Source organism: Hypanus sabinus, chromosome 4, assembly GCF_030144855.1.
Source record: "Hypanus sabinus isolate sHypSab1 chromosome 4, sHypSab1.hap1, whole genome shotgun sequence".
Classification (NCBI taxonomy): domain Eukaryota; kingdom Metazoa; phylum Chordata; class Chondrichthyes; order Myliobatiformes; family Dasyatidae; genus Hypanus; species Hypanus sabinus.
Window position 1 is genome coordinate 154779795 of NC_082709.1, and position 19278 is coordinate 154799072.

At 38.8% G+C, this 19278-nt stretch overlaps 1 protein-coding gene across 1 annotated transcript in view; it reads left to right on the forward strand.

The window, feature by feature from the left end:
- LOC132393370 (suppressor of tumorigenicity 14 protein) overlaps positions 1–19278 on the forward strand; it is a 58202-nt gene that overhangs the window by 29860 nt on the left and 9064 nt on the right. The window contains exons 11-16 of the mRNA XM_059968492.1: positions 708–841; positions 1552–1656; positions 3174–3281; positions 5622–5741; positions 14325–14508; positions 18684–18955. Coding sequence (XP_059824475.1) covers positions 708–841; positions 1552–1656; positions 3174–3281; positions 5622–5741; positions 14325–14508; positions 18684–18955 — 923 coding nt within the window. The remainder of the gene's footprint in view (positions 1–707; positions 842–1551; positions 1657–3173; positions 3282–5621; positions 5742–14324; positions 14509–18683; positions 18956–19278) is intronic.

The following is a 19278-nucleotide window of genomic DNA, read 5'->3' on the forward strand; positions in this document are numbered from 1 at the left end:
TGAAGATGGAGCTTGAACTGGACCCGGTGTCTTTTCTCTTAGGCTTATCCAGCAGTTGTATTATTAATGCACATCAGAAAAAACTTTTTAACATCCTGACTTTTTGTGCGAGGAAGAACATTTTACTTTGTTGGATATCTGATAAGGCCTCTGGACTTTTTGGTTGGCGTAAATTAATCATGGAATACATTCCTTTGGACTTTTTGACATGTATGGTACACTCAAAAACCAATAGTTTTCATAAAACATGGCAACCTTTTCTGCAGTATGTAGATGTAAACCTGTCTGCTATACTAATAAGGGCTTTTGTATAGGATGTGGTGGTGATGTCTATATTTTGATGGAAGTGTTCTGATATCTGTGAGGGGAAGAGATGTAAATGTATCTGGAAATTGGAAGTTTTGTTATGCTGAGCAATAAATAAATAAATAAAAACAAGCAACTCGCTGACAGTGTAGACCTTCAATGACGAGCAGTATCTTGCAATGATAAAAAAGACGTTCAAATGCCAATAATGCCTTTTGGTTGCACCCAGAGAGGACGCTGCATCTAAGTGCACTGCCATCTTACCGGATGCAATAGTCATAATAAGAGAGACTGAATATGTCCAAAATAATTTGGAAAGTGATGTAAATTAATTTGTGGGGTTGTTAAATATTCCACTGAAATTTAACTAATTTTGCTAAATCACACCTTTACTTCCTTAGATACTGCAATCGAGTCGCTGAGGGAGGTTTTCAGAAGGTTTATGGAAGATCTGTCAAAATTAAGTTTTCCTCTGATCAGTCAGTTACCCACAAAGGATTTTATTTGGAATACAGAGCTTTTAGCTATGAGGATCGTAAGTAAACTTGTTCCTTTAAATGATGGTTCTGTGGGAGTTATAGTTTTATCTATTAACATTTTAATTTATTCAGATTATACAGGCCTAGAATGTTCATGCTGCTTCTGCCTTAACTTCAGTTTGCAGCTTTGGCAAAACACAATCTAATCTGCATTCTTGAAGTGAATCAGGTTACTGCTGGATTCCCTCTCCAGAGACCCAGCACCCACGCTAACTTTTTGGAAAAACATTGCTTTGCAGGAAGTGCTAACTTTCAGATGAGCTTTGATTTGAACTGAAGCTCACTTTTGCTCTCAAAGTGAATGATCTCATGGTACAAAAATGAAGATGACATTTGTCCCTGCTTTCCGGGCAAACATCTTATCCTTCAATCAACAGCATTTAAAAACAACTAATCATCAAGCCATTATCACATTGCTATTTCAGGGACAATGTTAAACATAAACAGTTCCTCATATTTCAAAAGTAATATCACTTCAAAAGTAATTTTGAATCTTTGGATGTTTTGGAAGCTCACACTTGAAGACAAATACTCTTTTGAATAAAATTGTTTATCAGGCTTATTCTGAGAAAATTATTTTCTGAAATCTCAAACAAAATATTCTCCTTGTCACAGTCCATTGCTCCATGTTCTTACTGCATTTGCAAGTTTTGTTCTGGAGAAAGTCGACCATTTTACTAAATTGCAATATTTATTATTTAACCAGCATGCCCGAATCAATTTAAGTGCAAGGATGGATCATGCATTTCTTTAAAGAGCCACTGCGATGGATGGACTGATTGTCTAGATGGTAGTGATGAAATGAAATGCAGTAAGTTCTTCCATTTTTTATTTACAAACAGTTCTCTTGTAAAGGTAATCATTTTTAAAAATATTTGTTTCAAATAAATATATCAAAAATAATGTGAGATGCGAATTTTCTGCCCTAGAAGAATGATGTATGCAGATTGTGAGGTGCTGATAGGAGCTGAGGTCATTTCCTTAAAGGACAATAATAAACTTAAGCACTCTTCCCTCTTGATAAAATAATGAAATCAATTTTGGGGCAAAGTTGAGAACTTACTATAGCGTGGTCTGAAAGGAGGGCTTGTCGGTGACTAGCCTCAAAGGATGTGCAGAATAGATTGCCCAGGATGGTCCAAGGAAAGTAACTATAGTTACGTAGAGGGTGGGTGATGAGTGCTTCCCTTTAAACAGGAAGTAGAAAAAGTACCTAAATTTCTCTTCTCACTGCTTCTACTCTGGGATTGTCTGATTATTATCTCTGTGTGTAAACTTTTAACAAAAGATATATATTTCTATGTGGTGATAAAAGTAGTGTGAGGAAGTTTCACAATTCAGTTTTCTGTGTATCTTAGAAACAAACACAGAAGCAAGCTATTGCTAGCTCTACAACCTCTTAATCTCTGTTTATCATATGCATTCATTTGCTTCATACACAAAGTGCTGCAGGAACTCAGCAGGTCGGGCACTGTCTGTGAAGAAAAATGAACAGTCAGAATTTTGAGCTGAGCCCCTTCATAAGAGAGTGACGAAGGGTCTCAGCCCAAAACCTTGACTGTTCATTTCCCTCCATAGATGTTGCCTAACCTGCTGAATCCCTGCAGCATTTTATGGGTGTTGCATGAAATTTCCAGCATTTGCAGAATATCTTGTGCCTCCTTGTGCATTCAGTTTTTTTTTCTTTTCTAAGATTATGTAATAAATAATGCTTTAGATGACCTTATTTTGGTGATATTCCATGTGGTAACAATCCTTTATTCAAATACATTTTACTATATGTGTGTAGAGGACTGAAATGGATCATTGCCTTATTTTTAACCCAACTTGCCCACCATTCGAAGCAATTATTATCTCAAAGCTTATCATTGTCTGGTAAATTTCAATCAGATTCCATCTAAGATTAATAAAAGTTCAAATTTCTTCAAAACTTCCTTCATACAGCAGCAACAGGACCATCATAACAGTATGTTGACTTCTATCTGTGGGCAAAGCAACATCCTGTGTAATTTCTATACCTAGCTGAAGCTGCTGCATATAAAATTAAAATCCCTATTTATTCTTTCGTATTCTTCTCCATCTATATTCTCACTGATTTATCTGCTCTTCAGGGGTTAATCTTCACAGTGTAATACTGTAAAAGAGATTATGAGGAACAGGCTTCTCTTGCAATATTTATTTTCCACTGACAAGATTACTTTGAAAGATTAGTCAATCATTAGAATGGGCAGACTGAAGAATTGAAATATATTTTGTCTTTATTGTTTCAGAACTTTTCATTGCCACTATGAACATATCTCCTATCATATGTATTTGGTACAATTACAGATTGCTATTTCACATGCCCAAGTGGTACCTGTATTCTCCGCAGGTCAATTTGCGATGGAATAAATGATTGTGCAGATGAAAGTGATGAACAAAACTGTACGAGAGCACGTATGTGTTTATATATTTAACTTTCAATTTCTCATTTTATGATAATTCTACATAGAAATAAATGACCTGGTTCAAAGCATGCATTAATTGGCCAATAATTGGTTGGGTTGAGTTGTTCCCTAATCTTGGCCATGTACTTGCAATTCTTCAAATTTGCTGATTTTTACCGGACTGAATGACCTTTTATCATGTGGACTTTGATTTACAGCTCAGGGATAAGCCTTACACAGTTACCAGAGTGATATTTCAGAAGCTACTAACTCTGTGGACCCTGAGCATTGCGATTCATCCAGTTATAATAATCCTTCATGCGTGGAGATCGGCTTGTGATATCCTTGTGGGCGGCGATGTCAGAATGCCTTGGACTGAAATAAAACACTAAGATCTTGCAATCACAGTTTTGGGAATATATGTCATAATTACTGATATATTTCAAAGATTGCAATTGGATCAAAGCAGAAATTAATGGAAATATTTAGAGGCCTGCCATCATCAGTGAAAGAAAAAAACAGAGCTAATGTTTCAGGCTGGTGAATTTTTATCAAGTATGCTAGTGATAAAAACGCATCGACCTGAAACGTTAACACTTCCGTTGATGTTGTCTGAGCTGCAGTGTTTCCAGCAGTCTTTGTGTTATTTCTGATTTTCAATATCTGCAACTTGCATGCATTTTGATCTAACTAGATGTTATTGTGGAACATAACCATATATTTCAGATCTAAAGACAAGTGGCAGAATTAGGTCAAATATTAAAATTGAATCAGAGTGTATAAATGAACCATTACATCAAATAATCACTGAACGGGTGCTGCCAAATCTTATTGTGTAGAAGGAGGCCATTGGGCCCATCAGGTCTTTGCCAGTTCCCATCAATCTATTTCTCACATTTATCTCCAAGTAACATATTCTTGGTCACATGCCAAACAACTTTCTGATTCCACCTTCAGTAGAGTATAAAGCATACTGGTTAATTAATCAATCACATCTTTGGAATGTGGAAAGGCTGCAAAGAAAAACCCAGTGGAAAACCATGCAATGATAAGGAGAATGTTGAAGCTCCACACAGTTAGTAATGGAATTCAGGATCAACCGTGGATCACTGGAACATTGAGGCAGCAGCACCAGCTGTGGCACTACAGCAGTACAGTGGTCACATTTTCGTTTGCTTTATTTCTGCAAGTATTATTCAAAATATTAGCAGAAAGTGTACATAGCTCCTCAAAGTTCACACTATTGAAGGTATAAGTTAGATGAATAGTCATTTCAGAAGTGGATTTACTAATCAGTTCCGTACAGAGGTAAGCAAGTTCTTATATGCTCATGAAGGCTTTTGAAACAATCTCTTTGGCACCCTACCATCAGGAAGGAGGTACCTGATGCACCATCAATAACTCACTCTGAGACGTAAGGTGAGATATCGGCTTTTATTGACTGGAAGAAGGAACAAACAGTGAGTAACCACCATACTACATCCTGGAGACTGAGAGGCCGGGCTCAGGCCTCAACCGCCTTTATACAGGGGTCTGTGGGAGGAGCCACAGGAGCAGTCAGCAGGGGGAGTGTCCAGACAGGTATATGTAGTTCACCACAGTACCATAGCATTAGGACAAGAACTGTTAAGATGGGAAACAGCTTCTTCCCCTGGACCATGAACAAGAGGACATCTACAGATGCTGGAAATCCGAGCAACACACACAAAATGCTGGAGGAACTCAGCAGGCCAGGCACCATTTTGTGTGTGTTTCTCTTCCCCCCAGACCTTGCAAGACTACTGAATTCTCTGCCACCACCCAGGTCTCATCATGTATGAAGAGCCAGTAGCATCATACTGTTTACTTTTTAACTTGTATCACAGATGCACCTTATTATTTGTGGTAATATTACTTTATATGTTAGGTGTGTGGCTTATATGGACTGTGTTGTGCATCTTGGTTAGGAGGAACATTGTCTTGTTTGGCAGTATACAAGTGTACAGATAAATACAATAAACTTGAACATGATGTTTCGGAGGGCCCCAGTAGATGCCGCTGTTGAACTGCATTTTCACTTAAATTCTGTCTTGTCAGCAATTTGTAAATCACCAGTATTATTTACGTAGTTCAGTTTTGAAAAGGGTCTCGGCCCAAAACGTCGACTGTTTAGTCTTTTCTATAGATGCTGCTTGACCCACTGAGTTTTTCCAGCATCTGCAGAATCCCTTGTGCTTACTATTTATGCAGTTGATGAGTTTCTGAATAACCTTAGAAATATATTTGAAGAAGCTCCGCACTACATCGATTACTTTGTTTTGTTTAGTTATTCATTGAGTGTGCTCTTTCTGATCAGTAATCTTCCCTTCAGTCCACAAAGGTTGCTCCTTGTCTTCGTATAAGTGCCACAACGGGAAATGTCTGAACAAGATCAATCCCGAGTGTGATGGGAAAAGGGACTGCCAGGATGGTTCAGATGAATCAGGCTGTGGTATGTTGAGGTAAAATGTGGAAATGCCATACAGGAAATCGTAATGGAGTGTTAACTTTGTTAGAAAGATTTTTATTGGTCTTTTTCATGAAAATATCTTTGTTACACTACCCTAATTTTTTTTCTTTATGTTTTGTTTGACAATGCATGACATTAAATTGTATTAGTGCAATTCCAGAAGCATTTTAGCACTGAGATCAATTTGCATATATTAAAACTTAAAATAGCAAATAAGGGGATTGTAAAGCAATATTTTAATGTGTTTGTTATTAGTTATTCAGTGTGAATCTCAAAACTGAGAAGTTCTGAGTTCTCTCAGATTTCATAAGTCTTATTAAAGATCAGAGCCAGCTTCGTAGATTTTGACATTAGCCTTGAAGGACCCGCTACAGCAAAATCAGACTCTTAGAAGTTCTTGAATTGACGGCAAAGCTCTTTAAGGTTAGAGACCTATTTCACTGAAGCTTAAGAGCTGTTTTATGATTTCCCTAATCTAGAACAAATGGAGATGATATCATGTCTGCTGTCATGTTGTTGAAGGGAAATATAATCAAAATACTACGGAAGTTCCGCCCATAAGATCACTTGTTAACTAAAACAATGCTGTGCATTGTTCCCTGAATTAGTGACAACCTTAGTTTGAACAGATGAATCATCCTATTGAGAGTATAAATATTGCATTCAGAGACTGCCATTATCTGTAAGGATTCTTTACAAGAGGCTATTAATGAGGTTTTAAAAATCTCTTATTTAGCAAGGTGGGCAGCTGGTGTATCTAAGAGCAACATAAGGGTGGAAACACATTCCTGTGGTGCTTGGCTTTCATTCCCGATTGCTATTTTTCCACAGAAAATATAACCAGGAAAGCAAATGTTCCTCTGGACAAATTGTTTACATTTTGCAACTCACTGCAGTAGTCAATGTTTTTAATTACCACAGACTTTCTGATGAAAGTCAACAAAGGAAATGCCTTTTACATAGCCACCCCTTGGTAAGTGACCAAGAGAATCTATACAATGAGTGGCCATTTTATGAGGTGCCTTCCTGTACCTGATAAAGTGGCCACTGAGTGTATGTTTGTGGTTTGCTGCTGTAGCCCACCCACTTCAAAGTTCAATGTGTTGTAGTTCAGAGATGCTGCTCTGCACACTGTTGTAATGCATGGCCATTTGAGTTACTGTTGCCTTCCACTCAGCTTGAACCAGCCTGGCCACTCTCCCCTGACCTTTCTCATTAACAGGGCATTTTCCTGCTCAAAACTGCCACTCTCTGGCTTCTTTGTTTTCTGCTCGATTCTCTGGAAATCTCAGATTAACCACTGATGTTGTTGCTCAGCTTTCTGTGTGACACGCAAGCAAGAGCAGTGTGTTATGGAGAGCAAGCGTTCATCAGCTCTGTCTCCACGCAGCTGATGAAATGGCAGAGACCCATGCAGTTTGGCACCAGTGGTATCACAGGAGCTGCCAGTCAGCATTGAACTCAACGTACGACTGCCTTAGCGACTCCAGCTAGGTTATTCCAGAAGCCTTCCCCATGAGTGGGTCTAGCCACAAGTCAGCGGAGTTTTGAGATCAGAGTTTTCCTTCTCCTTGATGAGCCCCATCTGCCCAAAGTGACTGGTTTTAAGATGCCAGTAACCTGCCTTTGCCCCTTCTCCTGTCAGTAGAAATGGTTTTGCTGGGCTTAGTAGCTAAGGCACAAGAGCTGGACTTGATTGTCAGAGGCTATTTGAGATGTACGCCATTGGGAACATTTAATAGGTACTGGGAGCTTATCACCAGTATCCCCACCCCCCCCTCCCCTCCACCAGCGCCAACTATAACAACCTTACTGAACCACTCTAGAGACTGACGTTATGAAAATCCCAGAAGATCAGTAGTTTCTAAGTATATAAATTACTGCTGCAAATTATTGAATTTTTTGAAGAAGTTACGAGGAATGTTGACGAGGGTAAGGCAGTGGATGTAGTCTATATGGACTTCAGCAAGGCCTTTGACAAAGTTCCACATGGAAGGTTAGTTAAGAAGGTTCAGTCGTTAGGTATTAATGCTGGAGTAATAAAATGGATTCAACAGTGGCTAGATGGGAGATGCCAGAGGGTAGTGGTGGATAATTGTTTATCGGGATGGAGGCCGGTGACTAGCGGGGTGCCTCAGGGATCTGTTTTGGGCCCAATGTTGTTTGTAATATACATAAATGATCTGGATGATGTGGTGGTAAATTGGATTAGTAAGTATGCCGATGATACTAAGGTAGGAGGTATTGTGGATAATGAGGTGGGTTTTCAAAACTTGCAGGGAGATTTATGCCGGTTAGAAGAATGGGCTGAACGTTGGCAGGTGGAGTTTAATGCTGAGAAGTGTGAGGTTCTACATTTTGGCAGGAATAATCCAAGTAGAACATACAGGGTAAATGGTGGGGCATTGAGGAATGCAGTGGAACAGAGAGATCTAGGAATAACAGTGCATAGTTCCCTGAAGGTGGAGTCTCATGTAGATAGGGTGGTGAAGAAGGCTTTTGGAACGCTGGCCTTTATAAGTCAGAGCATTGAGTACAGAAGTTGGGAAGGCTGTAGACATTATCTACCACCATATTCATGTGTGGCACCTTTTAGAGGGCTATCAATTTGTGACTCTCTGTGCACCAATAGTTCTAAGGGTCCTGCCATTTACTAAATTCAATTTGTTAATTACCCTTCAAAATGCATCTTCCAGTACTTCTCCAAATTAAACTTCACCTGCTATTTCTCCACCTAACTGTCCATTGATCTATATCTGATGTATCTTTTGACAAACTTTCTCACTGTCCATAATTCTGTGTCATCTGCAAACTACTAATTAGATTACCTATATTGTCATCCAAATCATAGATATGTTCTTTATATAATAAATATAGTATATTACAAACAACAGAAATCTCAACATTGATTATTGTGGGTCACCAATGGTTGTGAACTTCTAGTCAGCAAAACATCCCTTCACCACTACCTTCTGTCTTCTAGAACAAACCAATTTTGTATCCAATTTACCAACTCAAATTTGGACCTGTGTGACTAAATCTTCTGGTCCAGCTTAATACAAGAGATTTTGTCAAATGCTTTATAAAGTCCATGTGGACAATATCCATGGCCCTACCCTTATCAATCATCTTCATTACTTACAAAACTCAATCAACTTCATGTTAATTGATTACAATAAGTCTATGCTTTTCCAAATGGATCATCTCCAATAATGTCCAACAGGAACCTTCTAACTCAAAATTAATTCTGGGTATGTTAAGCAACAAACATGCACTTTTCATTGATTTTATTTCAGAGTAGGAGGTGAACTTGATGATAGATTGGTAGTTGAGTTGATTCAGTGGTCACTTGAACCTTTATGAGGCGTTCATATATCTTGGGTACAGTGCTTTCAGGGGAAAAGGAGCGTTATGGTAAATTGGATAATATTTTGTTGTTAGTATAAACTAGAAGGCCAGGTTTGGCAATATGAGATGTCAGCAGATGTTTTCACTTGCAATCTAGTTTTATGGTAGGTGAGGCTATATTTACATTGTGTCTTGATCCACAATATTGTTGCATTGCTCTCATCTGCCTGAAGATTCGCCCCCTCAAGTACAAATTGTCACTTGATCTTCTCCTTGTCTCTTTTGATTCTCCGTTAAAAAAATGTTTAAGGGCAGATAACCCCTTTTAAAACCTGGCCTGCTAGTTTATGTCTCAGCTTCAGGATGATTCCTTTCACTTTATGTAAATTATACAAAGTTGAAATTGTGTGCCTTCACTTTGTCAACCTTACAAATACTTCAAACATCTTGTGCCAGGGCATGGCACAATAGATTATGCATCTTATGCCTCATTAAATATGCCATATATGGAGCTGTGTTGTCAGCATGGAGCGGAGACCGAGTTTGTAAATCCGATGGGAATAAGAGATGTTGGGAATGGTGAGGGTGGAGCACCGTGGGAGGACTGTGAGGCAGATGGCAGAGAAAGTGTGCCAGGGGTGGGGGTTGGTGTGGATGCAGACCCACCCAGCCCTGAATCACTGGGCAAGGTCATTTGATTCCAAACAATTGGTTTATTGATCTTTACAGAATGTCTCTCTGGAGCTCCCCAGTCCCTCCCCTCCCGCTTCCCCCTTTCCCAAACATGATTCCCCTCTCTCTGCCACCTTCCCACGCTCAGTCCTCGACAGAGACCCATATAGAATCAAGTTTATCATCATTCGCACATGTCATGAAGTTCGTTTCTTTTCCCACTCCGGCAGCTGTATGCAACACATAAAATTACTGCAGTGCTATTCAAAAGTCTTAAGCACCCTAGCTAAATATATATGTACCTGAGACTCTTGCAGAGTACTGTAGATAGAACATCGTTGAGCAAAGGTCTGTGAATGCTACATGTTGACTTGGACACAGAAGCTCCATATTGAATATTACGCTTCCCTCTTTCAAGCATAATATTAACTTTGCCTGTTTTCAGAAGGGTGTACATTACAGAAAGGGCAAGGTGACCCATGACTCGTGATGACATGATTATCTTAGCTCTGGAAACAATGGTCATGCAAAACCTCAAGTTGTATCTTTTGCTTTACACCTCGTACCATAGCCTCACTCCTTCACAATCTCAATTTAATTCTTACAAAATGATCCTTATTCCTAGATTCTCCAAATAACAAAGCAGCTTTTGTGTAGTGTGCATAACCCATTAGGATAACATTGAGAACCAAGTGTACCTTGGTATGAACTTGATTCACTAATGCATCAGACGCAGCAATTTAGTTGAGATCCATTGCCTTCATTAAAAGATATTCTTTGAGGCTCGTGTCGTGTGTGTTCCTGGATTCTGGCTACTCTATTACTGTGTTTTTGAGAGGTTTGATAGATGTGACTAGGGCACTGTGGCGAAGACTGGCCCTGCAGCCTCCATTAACGAGCAGCGTGGTGCTGACCTGAGCTGAACTAAACTGAATTCTACTGCTTTGATATTTGATATTCTGTGTGTTGCTTGCTCACTCTTTGCTGTTTGCGCAATTGGTTCCTATCTTCACGCATTGCATGCTCGATGTTTTCTTGAATGGTTTCCGCAGTGTTACTTTGTTTCGCGGCTGCCTGTGGGAGGACCAATCTTGGAGTTGTATTCTGTATGCATACTCTGATAATAAATGTACTTTGAATCAATTATTCATTGTGCCCATGCTTGCAGGGCCACAAAGAAACTACTTGAGAGGTCACTGTGTTGGTTCCCCTATCTAGAAAGGACCCAATTAAACTCTAAAGAGTGAAAAAGAAGACTTGCAAGGATGTTGCCAAGAGTTGTGGCTCATGTTGCATGTGTTCCTGAATTCTGGCTACTCTATCCTTCTGTTTTTGAGTGGTTAGACAAGCTGAGCCTTTAATTTTTGGAGCACTGGAGGCTGAGGAGTGATCTCACAGATATATATGCAGTAAATCATGAGGGATATAGGCAGGGTGAGTGGTCTTTTTTCTAGGTTTGGGGAATTGCAAACCAGAAGGCATAGTTTTAAGATTAGACGTGAAAGGTTAAATAAGAACCTGAGTGGCCTTTTTCTTACATAGGAGATAGCAGAAGTTGCTCAGATTCAGGCTCAAGCTCAAGTTAATTGTCATTCAACCATACATACGTATACTGCCAAACGAGACAATGGTCCTCTGGACCATGGTGCATGACATTGTACGCATAGGGCATTTGAGCTGCACTTATCCTCACTGTTATAAGTATAAATTGAGTAGAACAGGGGGCTAAGCACACAGCTTTGTGGTGTGCCTATGCTGAAGGAGATTGTGGAGAAGATGTTGCTGCCGATCCAAACAGACTGAGGCCTACAAGTTTCACAAGAAGGTATTGAGGCCTAGGTGTCGGAGCCTATTGATTAGTTTTGAGGGGATGACATTATTGAATGCAGAGCTGTAGTCAATGAGGAGTATCCAGATGTGTGCACCTTCACTGTCCAGATGTTCCAGAGCTAGGCTGAGAACCAATGAAATGGCATCTGATGTCCCTGCAGGCAAATTGGAGCGGATCCAAGTCGCACCTCGGGCAAGAGTTGATGTGCTTAATCACTAACCTCTCAGAGCACTTCATCACTGTGGATATAAGTGCTTCGGACAATGGTCACTGAGGTAGATTACCATGCCGTCCTTGGACGACGGTATACTATATTTGAAGCTCACCTGAAGCTGGTGGGTACCTCAGACTTCTAAAGTGAGAGGTTGAAGATATCAATGAACATGCCAGTCAGTTGAATAACATAGGTCTTCAGTACCCAGCCAGGTATCCTATCTGTGCTGACAAAATATCAGTGATTTGGATGATGGAATTGATGGCTTTGTGGCCAAGTTTGCAGATGACACAAAGATAGGGGGAGGGGCAGGTAGCATTGAGGAAGTAGGAAGTCTGGAGAAGGATGTAGATGGATTAGGAGAATGGGCAAAGACCTAACAGATGGAATACAGTGTAGGGAAGTATATGGTCATGTACTTTGATAGAAGGAATAAAGGCATAAATTATCTTCTAAACAGGAAGCAAATTTGAAAATCAGTGTTGCAAAGGGACTTGTGAGTCCTAGTGCAGGATTCCCTAAAGGTCACCTTGCAGGTTGAGTCAGTGGTTTGTTGTTGTTCCATCGTTAAGTCGAGTCCGACTCTTTGTGACTTCATGGATTCCTGCACACCAAGCCTTCTTGTTGGAATCTGCCTCTCTAAGATCCCCCAGGGTCAGTGGTATGGGAAGCAAATGCAATGTTAGCATTCATTTCAAGAGAACTGTAATATAAAAGCAAGGACGTATCTAAAAAGGGTTGTGTTAGCATTGGAGAGGGTTCAGAAGGGGTTCGTGAGAATAATACCAGGAATGAAAAAGGTTAATGTATGAGGAGTGTTTGAAGGTCTGGGCCTGTACTCACAGGAGTTTAGAAGAATGAGAGGAGATCTCATTGAAACCTATCGAATATTGAAAGGCTGAGATGGAGTATATGTGGAGAATCTAGGTCCAGAGGACACAGCCTAAGAATAGAAGGACATTCCTTTAGAACAGAGATGAAGAGAATTTCTGTAGCCAAAGAGTGGTGAATCTTATTGTACAGACAGCTGCAGAGGCCAAGTCATTGGGTATATTTAAAGCAGAGGTTGATAGGTTCTTGATTATTAAGTGTGTCAAAGATTACTAGATACAGTATGACAAGATAGGATGCAAATTAATGCCTTTCTAATAGTAGTTCGGAAAGGAACATTTTTCAACAAAAGAAGTGGCTGCCAGCATGATATGGTGGCATGATACCAGTACTTATGTAATAAGAAACTAATTATGGATCTATCAAGTAGATAGGATTTATACTTGGAAATAAGCTATACTAAAATGAGATATAGACAAAGAGCCTTCCGATACTTTTTTTAACGAGGTCCTGCACCAACAAGATGCAAAGATGCAATAGTGGAACTCCTGCTTCCTTAGGGTGTTCTGATTTCCTCCCACAGTCCAAAGACATACCGGGTAGTTGGTTAATTGGTCACTATGAGTTGTCCTGTGATTAGGTTAGTGTTAAAGAGGTGGGTTGCTGGGCAGCGAGGCTTGTTGGGCCGGAAGGGCCTGTTCTGTGTTGTACCTCTAAACAAAACTGAAATAAATACGAAAGGAAACAGAAATTTCTAAACTATGCCCTGCTCTCTGCAAACGGAGGAAAGATTGATAGCTCTCTGAATCATGGCCTGAAACTGCCAGAAGCATCAGAGACTTAATATTTATAAATATTTTGGAGATACTTGTATAGACACTTTAAACAATTATTAAAAATATACAAAGATTTTGTATAAACACTCTTAAAACATTAAAAACTCCTTAAATAATTACATGGCTAAATTAACAATTGCTTAATTCTTTTTATCAGCTTATTTGCACATTAAAATTGATGAGAAATGATCCCTGTGTTTTCTCTGACTTGATATAGAATCTTCAGATGAATTCCATATCACTAGTGGTGAGACAATCGTGGCAACTTTTCATGCCCACATTGAACTCCATGCGGACGCAAGTTTGAAAACAGACTACGTACTGCCCAGAGACAAATTGCTGACTCTGGCTTCCAGATTTCAGCATTCATCTGTGAAAGTTGCTGTCAAATACACTGAGTAACATCTTCATATGCTGATAGTTCCTTGCCAATTTCCTTCAAATTCTGGGCTGTTAGATTATCTGACGTAGTGTACTCATGAATCTGAATGGCAGCTACTAGGATATTAAGTATTGTTCAAGAGGCTTTAGGATAGTCACACGATATGAAGGGGATGGAGGGATATGGATTACTCCGTGTACAGATAGAAGGGCTTTATTTAATCTGGTGCTGTGCTTGGCACAGACATTGTGGAACAAAGGGACAGCTCCTGTGCTGCACTCTTCTATATTCTATTATAAATTAATACCCTTCCCAATTTTTCTTTAGGTTATGAAATCAAATCTGAAATAATTGCACCTTATAGAAAATAGATCAATTTAAGATTCTTTAAAGTAATAAATTAAATTCCACGAATACAAGAAGAAAATCTATGTCTCCTAATTTGTTCCAGGTTGTGGAACTAGTCCAACCAAAAGAACAAAAATAGTTGGGGGTGAAGATGCCAAGAACGGAAAATGGCCTTGGCAGGTCAGTCTGCAGATGGGATTGTATGGACACATATGTGGTGCATCTATCATCTCAAATCGTTGGCTTGTTTCAGCTGGCCATTGTTTCCAAGACTCTGACTCTATACGGTAAGATGAGCAAATGTAATTTTCACAAATATCAGAAGTGCTCAAATTCAAACAGTCTGTTTGTAAGATATTATTTTAACGCAAGAATGTAAAAAGATAGAACCTTTAAAATATTTAATGGCAGGTAAAACAAATAAGTGTACTCCACTGTCCTAGCTGAACCAGTTCGGGCATGAATGTGCTGAAAGGTTTCTTTGCAGTGCTGATAATGTAATACTATAAATTAAAGGAATTTAAATTTTGAAATTTAAAATTTGAATTTAAAGAATTCTGTGAACCATCAAACCTATGCTTAATTTAATAAGAATTTGCTATAATTTCTGTACTTTGGTATAACTGTCCATAATGCATTTTACATATGGTACCGTATTTGCATCTAGCTCATGCAAAAAGTGCATATTGAGAAAATGTACTTTCCAGATGATGATGATTTTGGTCCATTAACCTTAATAAATGGAAAATTGTTAACTTGTGAGCCCATTTTCCTGATGTGCCAGAAATGGTAGCAATGGAATATTTAGAGAAATTAAGAATGATCTAAAGAAAGTTATGTTCAATAAATGGAAAATCTTTGAGGCCAGACTACACATTGGGCCAAAATCGGGAAGCAGGAGATACTGTAGATTCATAGAGCTGTACAGTACAGAAACAAGCCCCTTGACTCTTGACACTAAAGCTAACATTTTCTCCATTTACACTAGTCCCAGTTACCTACATTAGGTTCATATTATTTTATGCATTCCCTGTCTAAATGTATTGATTGTATCTGACTTAGTCACCTCCTGGCACTGAGCTTCAGCTATCAATCACTTGTCAGGTCTGCACACATGGGCACCTCCCAGTCTCCACCCAGCTAACAGGAGTCACCTGCCCCCCATTTCCAACTCATCACCTGCAGCCTATTTAAACCCAGCTCTCATCCTCAGTCTTTGTTCACCCATCAAGCCAGCCAGCCTCAACCAGTTGCTCCTAGCTTTCAGTTACCTTGTTGAATTAAGTATCCATTTTCTCTTGATTTGTGGCCCCTCGTGGCCTGTTATTAATGGGATTTCTTATTGTTAGGTTGTCTCTATTGTTCTGTGTTTGGGTCAAGCCTCCTTTACTGATGTGACTTACTGTGTAAAAAGAATTTCTTTTTAAAATCTCCTTCAAACCTTCTTCCTCTAAATTGGTGCTCATTTATTTTTGATATCCTTATCGTAGGTAAAAGATTCTGGAAATACTTATCCTGTCTATGCTTCTTTTATATATTTCTGTCAAGTCACCTCTCAGCTTCCTTCACTCCAAACAAAACAAGCCCAGCCTATCTAATCTCTCTCCATAACTAAACTTCTCCAATATGACAACATCCTGGAGAATCTCCTCTGCATTCTCTCCAGAGTAACTATATATTTTCATTGTTGTGGTAACCAGACTGGATATGGTAACTTGGTCTTGCCATCATTAAGTAAAGTTCCAATATAGTGTCCTAACTTTTATGTTCTGTGCAAGTGTGTCATATGCATTCTTCACTATCCTCTCTATTCCTATAGCAACTTTGTGATCAATGGACTTGAACCTCAAGGTCTCTGTGTTCATCAACATTCTTTAGTGACCATTTACAGTAATATTCTTCCCCAGTTAACTTCCCAAAAACATCACCTCATACTTGTTGGGATTAAATTCCATCACCAATGCTCTATCCAACCTTTATCTGATCTGTATTCTACTTAGCCTCAGGCAGCATTCTGTGCTGTTTACAATATTATCAATTTCTGAATCATCCATAAACTTGCTAATCATTCCTCCTAGTCATATCCATGTTGTCAACATGTATCACGATCAATGATCCTTGTGGTAAATGGAAGATCACAGGTTCTCAATCAGGAAATCATCCTTCCACCAATATCCTCTGCCTTGTATTATCAAGCCAACTTTAGATCCAATGAGCTAGCTCACATTGGATCCTATTTGTTTTAACTTCTACACCAGCTTGCAATGTGTGTTCTTGTCAAATTAATTTCTAAGTTCTAAATAAATAATGTCTGTTGTCTATCTTCATTCATGTTCTGAGTTATCTTTTCAAAAACACTCAATCAATTTTGTGTGATAGGACTCCCCACTCACAAAGCCAAGTTGGCTATTTTTGATCAGCTCCAGTCTTTCCAAATGTACATATCTCCTATCCCTTAGAGTTGTCTCCAATGATTTCCCTATCATTGATTTAATACTCATTGGTTTATAGTTATCCAGAATATCATTGGTGCCCAATCGTTTACTAACTCAGCTGTTGCTCATGAAGATGACAAAATCGTTTGCTTTGCTTAGCATCCAGGGATAGATGTTATCTGATCCTGGAGATTTATTAACCTTTAACAATTCATCATTCTTGATTCTGCCATGCTCCAAACTTTTAATGACTCCTTTTCTGAACTCACTAGCTTCCATATCCTTCTCTTTATTGAATACAGATGAGAAGTATTTATTTAGTACCTCACATCCTCTGGATCTACGTATAAGTTACCTTTTTGGTTCCTAGGAGACCCACCCTTTCCCTGGCTACCTTCTTGTTCCTCATATAGAAATATCTGGAGATTTTCCTTAATTATACTTGTCAAAGCTCCTTTATGCCTTCATAATTTTCTTCTTAAATTCTCTCCTTTACTCTCTATAATCCTTAGGAAATTGATTTGATTCTATTTGCCTGATAAGTATACAGTAAATGAGGATGGACCAACTAAAGAAAAAAATCACTATCACAGAATCAAATATTAATGATTGAATTTGTTCAGTTCTAAGGCAAATGAAACTGTGAAAGTATTAGCAAGTTGACTCATCCAGTTGCTGGTACTTTTTATGTCCTTTCCTTTTTCCTGTTCCTTGTTTTATAACGTTTCAGTTTTCATTACAACCAATCTGATTTGACAAAAGAAATTCTTTTCCCAATGTCTGTACTTCTTATATAACCTTCATTTTTGACCTTGGATGCCCATTACAGTTTAGCTGTACAAATTAATCTTTAAATATGATTGTTCATTTTCCTTTTCGATCACTTTTCAATTTTGTACTCCTTGCTGCCCACTTTCTAACCATTATCTACTTCATAACTCAATGACACACCAGTACCAAAGCTACTCTCAATCACAGGGCACTGCAGAGAGTTGTGGGGACACCCAAGCACATCTGTGCATGTGAACTTCCCTCTGTTCAGGACTTTTACAGCAGCAGGTGCGTAAAAAGGGCCCAGAGGATCACCAGGGACTCCAGCCACCTCGACCACAAACTGTTTCAGCTGCTGCTGCATGGAAAACAGTATCATAGGATTAACACCAAGACCATCAGGCCCCGGGACAGCTTCTTACAACAGGCCACCAGATTTATCAATACACATTGATCTGATTGCATAGCTGACTGTACATAAATGGATATAAAACAATTATGTATATAACCTTAGTATTTGGGCAATATCCTCCCATGCTTCCCTTCCTTATTGCTTGTACATTGCGACGGAGGTGCAGCATGAAGATTTTTACTCACTCATGTTGGGAGATGGATGTAAGAAATAAAATTCTGCGTGTCATTAAAACATATAAGCTTTTGTAATGAGTGTTGGGCCAGATGGTGGTGTAGTGGCATCAGCACCAGACTTCAAGACAGATGGTCCTGAGTTCGAATCCAGCTGTGTCCCAACTGGGCAGCAGCAGTATCTGCACAGAAGAAAGGCCTGGCAGTCTACTTCTGTGTGTTGTCATGAAAACGCTACGGACAACCACCCTGTCCAAGGGTCGTCATGACAACTGTGTGACAGCACTCAACAACAACAAAGAGCATCAGACCAGCTGACTGTGAATTACCCTCAAAGCTGCATTGCTATTTATACCAGTGTCCTCTCCCATAAATTCCCAACAGCAATCAAGATGAGCAGTTTAACCTGACTTTTTACTGTAACCTAGCAACCACAATTAGCCCTATTTTATTACTTTTAATAAAACTACAAGATAAATATAAATAAATATAAAAATATAAAATAAAAAATATAAATACCAACTGTAGAAAAAAATGTTCTTTATTACAGTATCTAATATTAATGACTAATTTGTTCAATGCTGAGACAAGTGTTACTGTGAAAGTGTTAGCAAATTTACAGATCACATCACACCAAAATATTATTTAATTAACTTTCCTTCTTTTTATAGATATTCCACACCATCAGCCTGGACCGCATATCTAGGCTTACAGCTAATGAATAGAATGAATGCCAGGATAGTGACCAGATCAATTAATAGAATTGTTACCCATCCTAAATATGATGAATTCACATCAGATTATGATATTGCATTATTAGAACTGAAGACACCCGTCTTCTTTAGCGATTCCATCCAACCTGTCTGTTTACCAGCGACTACTCATATCTTCGCTTCCACTGCAAGCTGCTATGTCACTGGCTGGGGAGTCCTTGGAGAAGATGGTATGATACTTTATAAAAGATTGTTAAGAAATATAAATGAGGGTAGGGTTAATACATTGAAATTCTATGTGCAATCATATAACAAATGCAGGTAATTCATCAATTCTTTGATCAAGATCCTTCTAGTTTTTATTGATCCTCCTTGAGAGCATGAGATTATTGAATTGGCCCTACAATTTTTTTGGAAGTAAACTGACAGGATAAAATGGCCATTTTTGCATTCAGTTGTAGTTGGGTAAAACATACAAACATTTTAAAAATATATTACCAATTAAAAGATAAATTGAAAAAGTGAAGTTGTAACAAGTGGCATGCTAGTATTT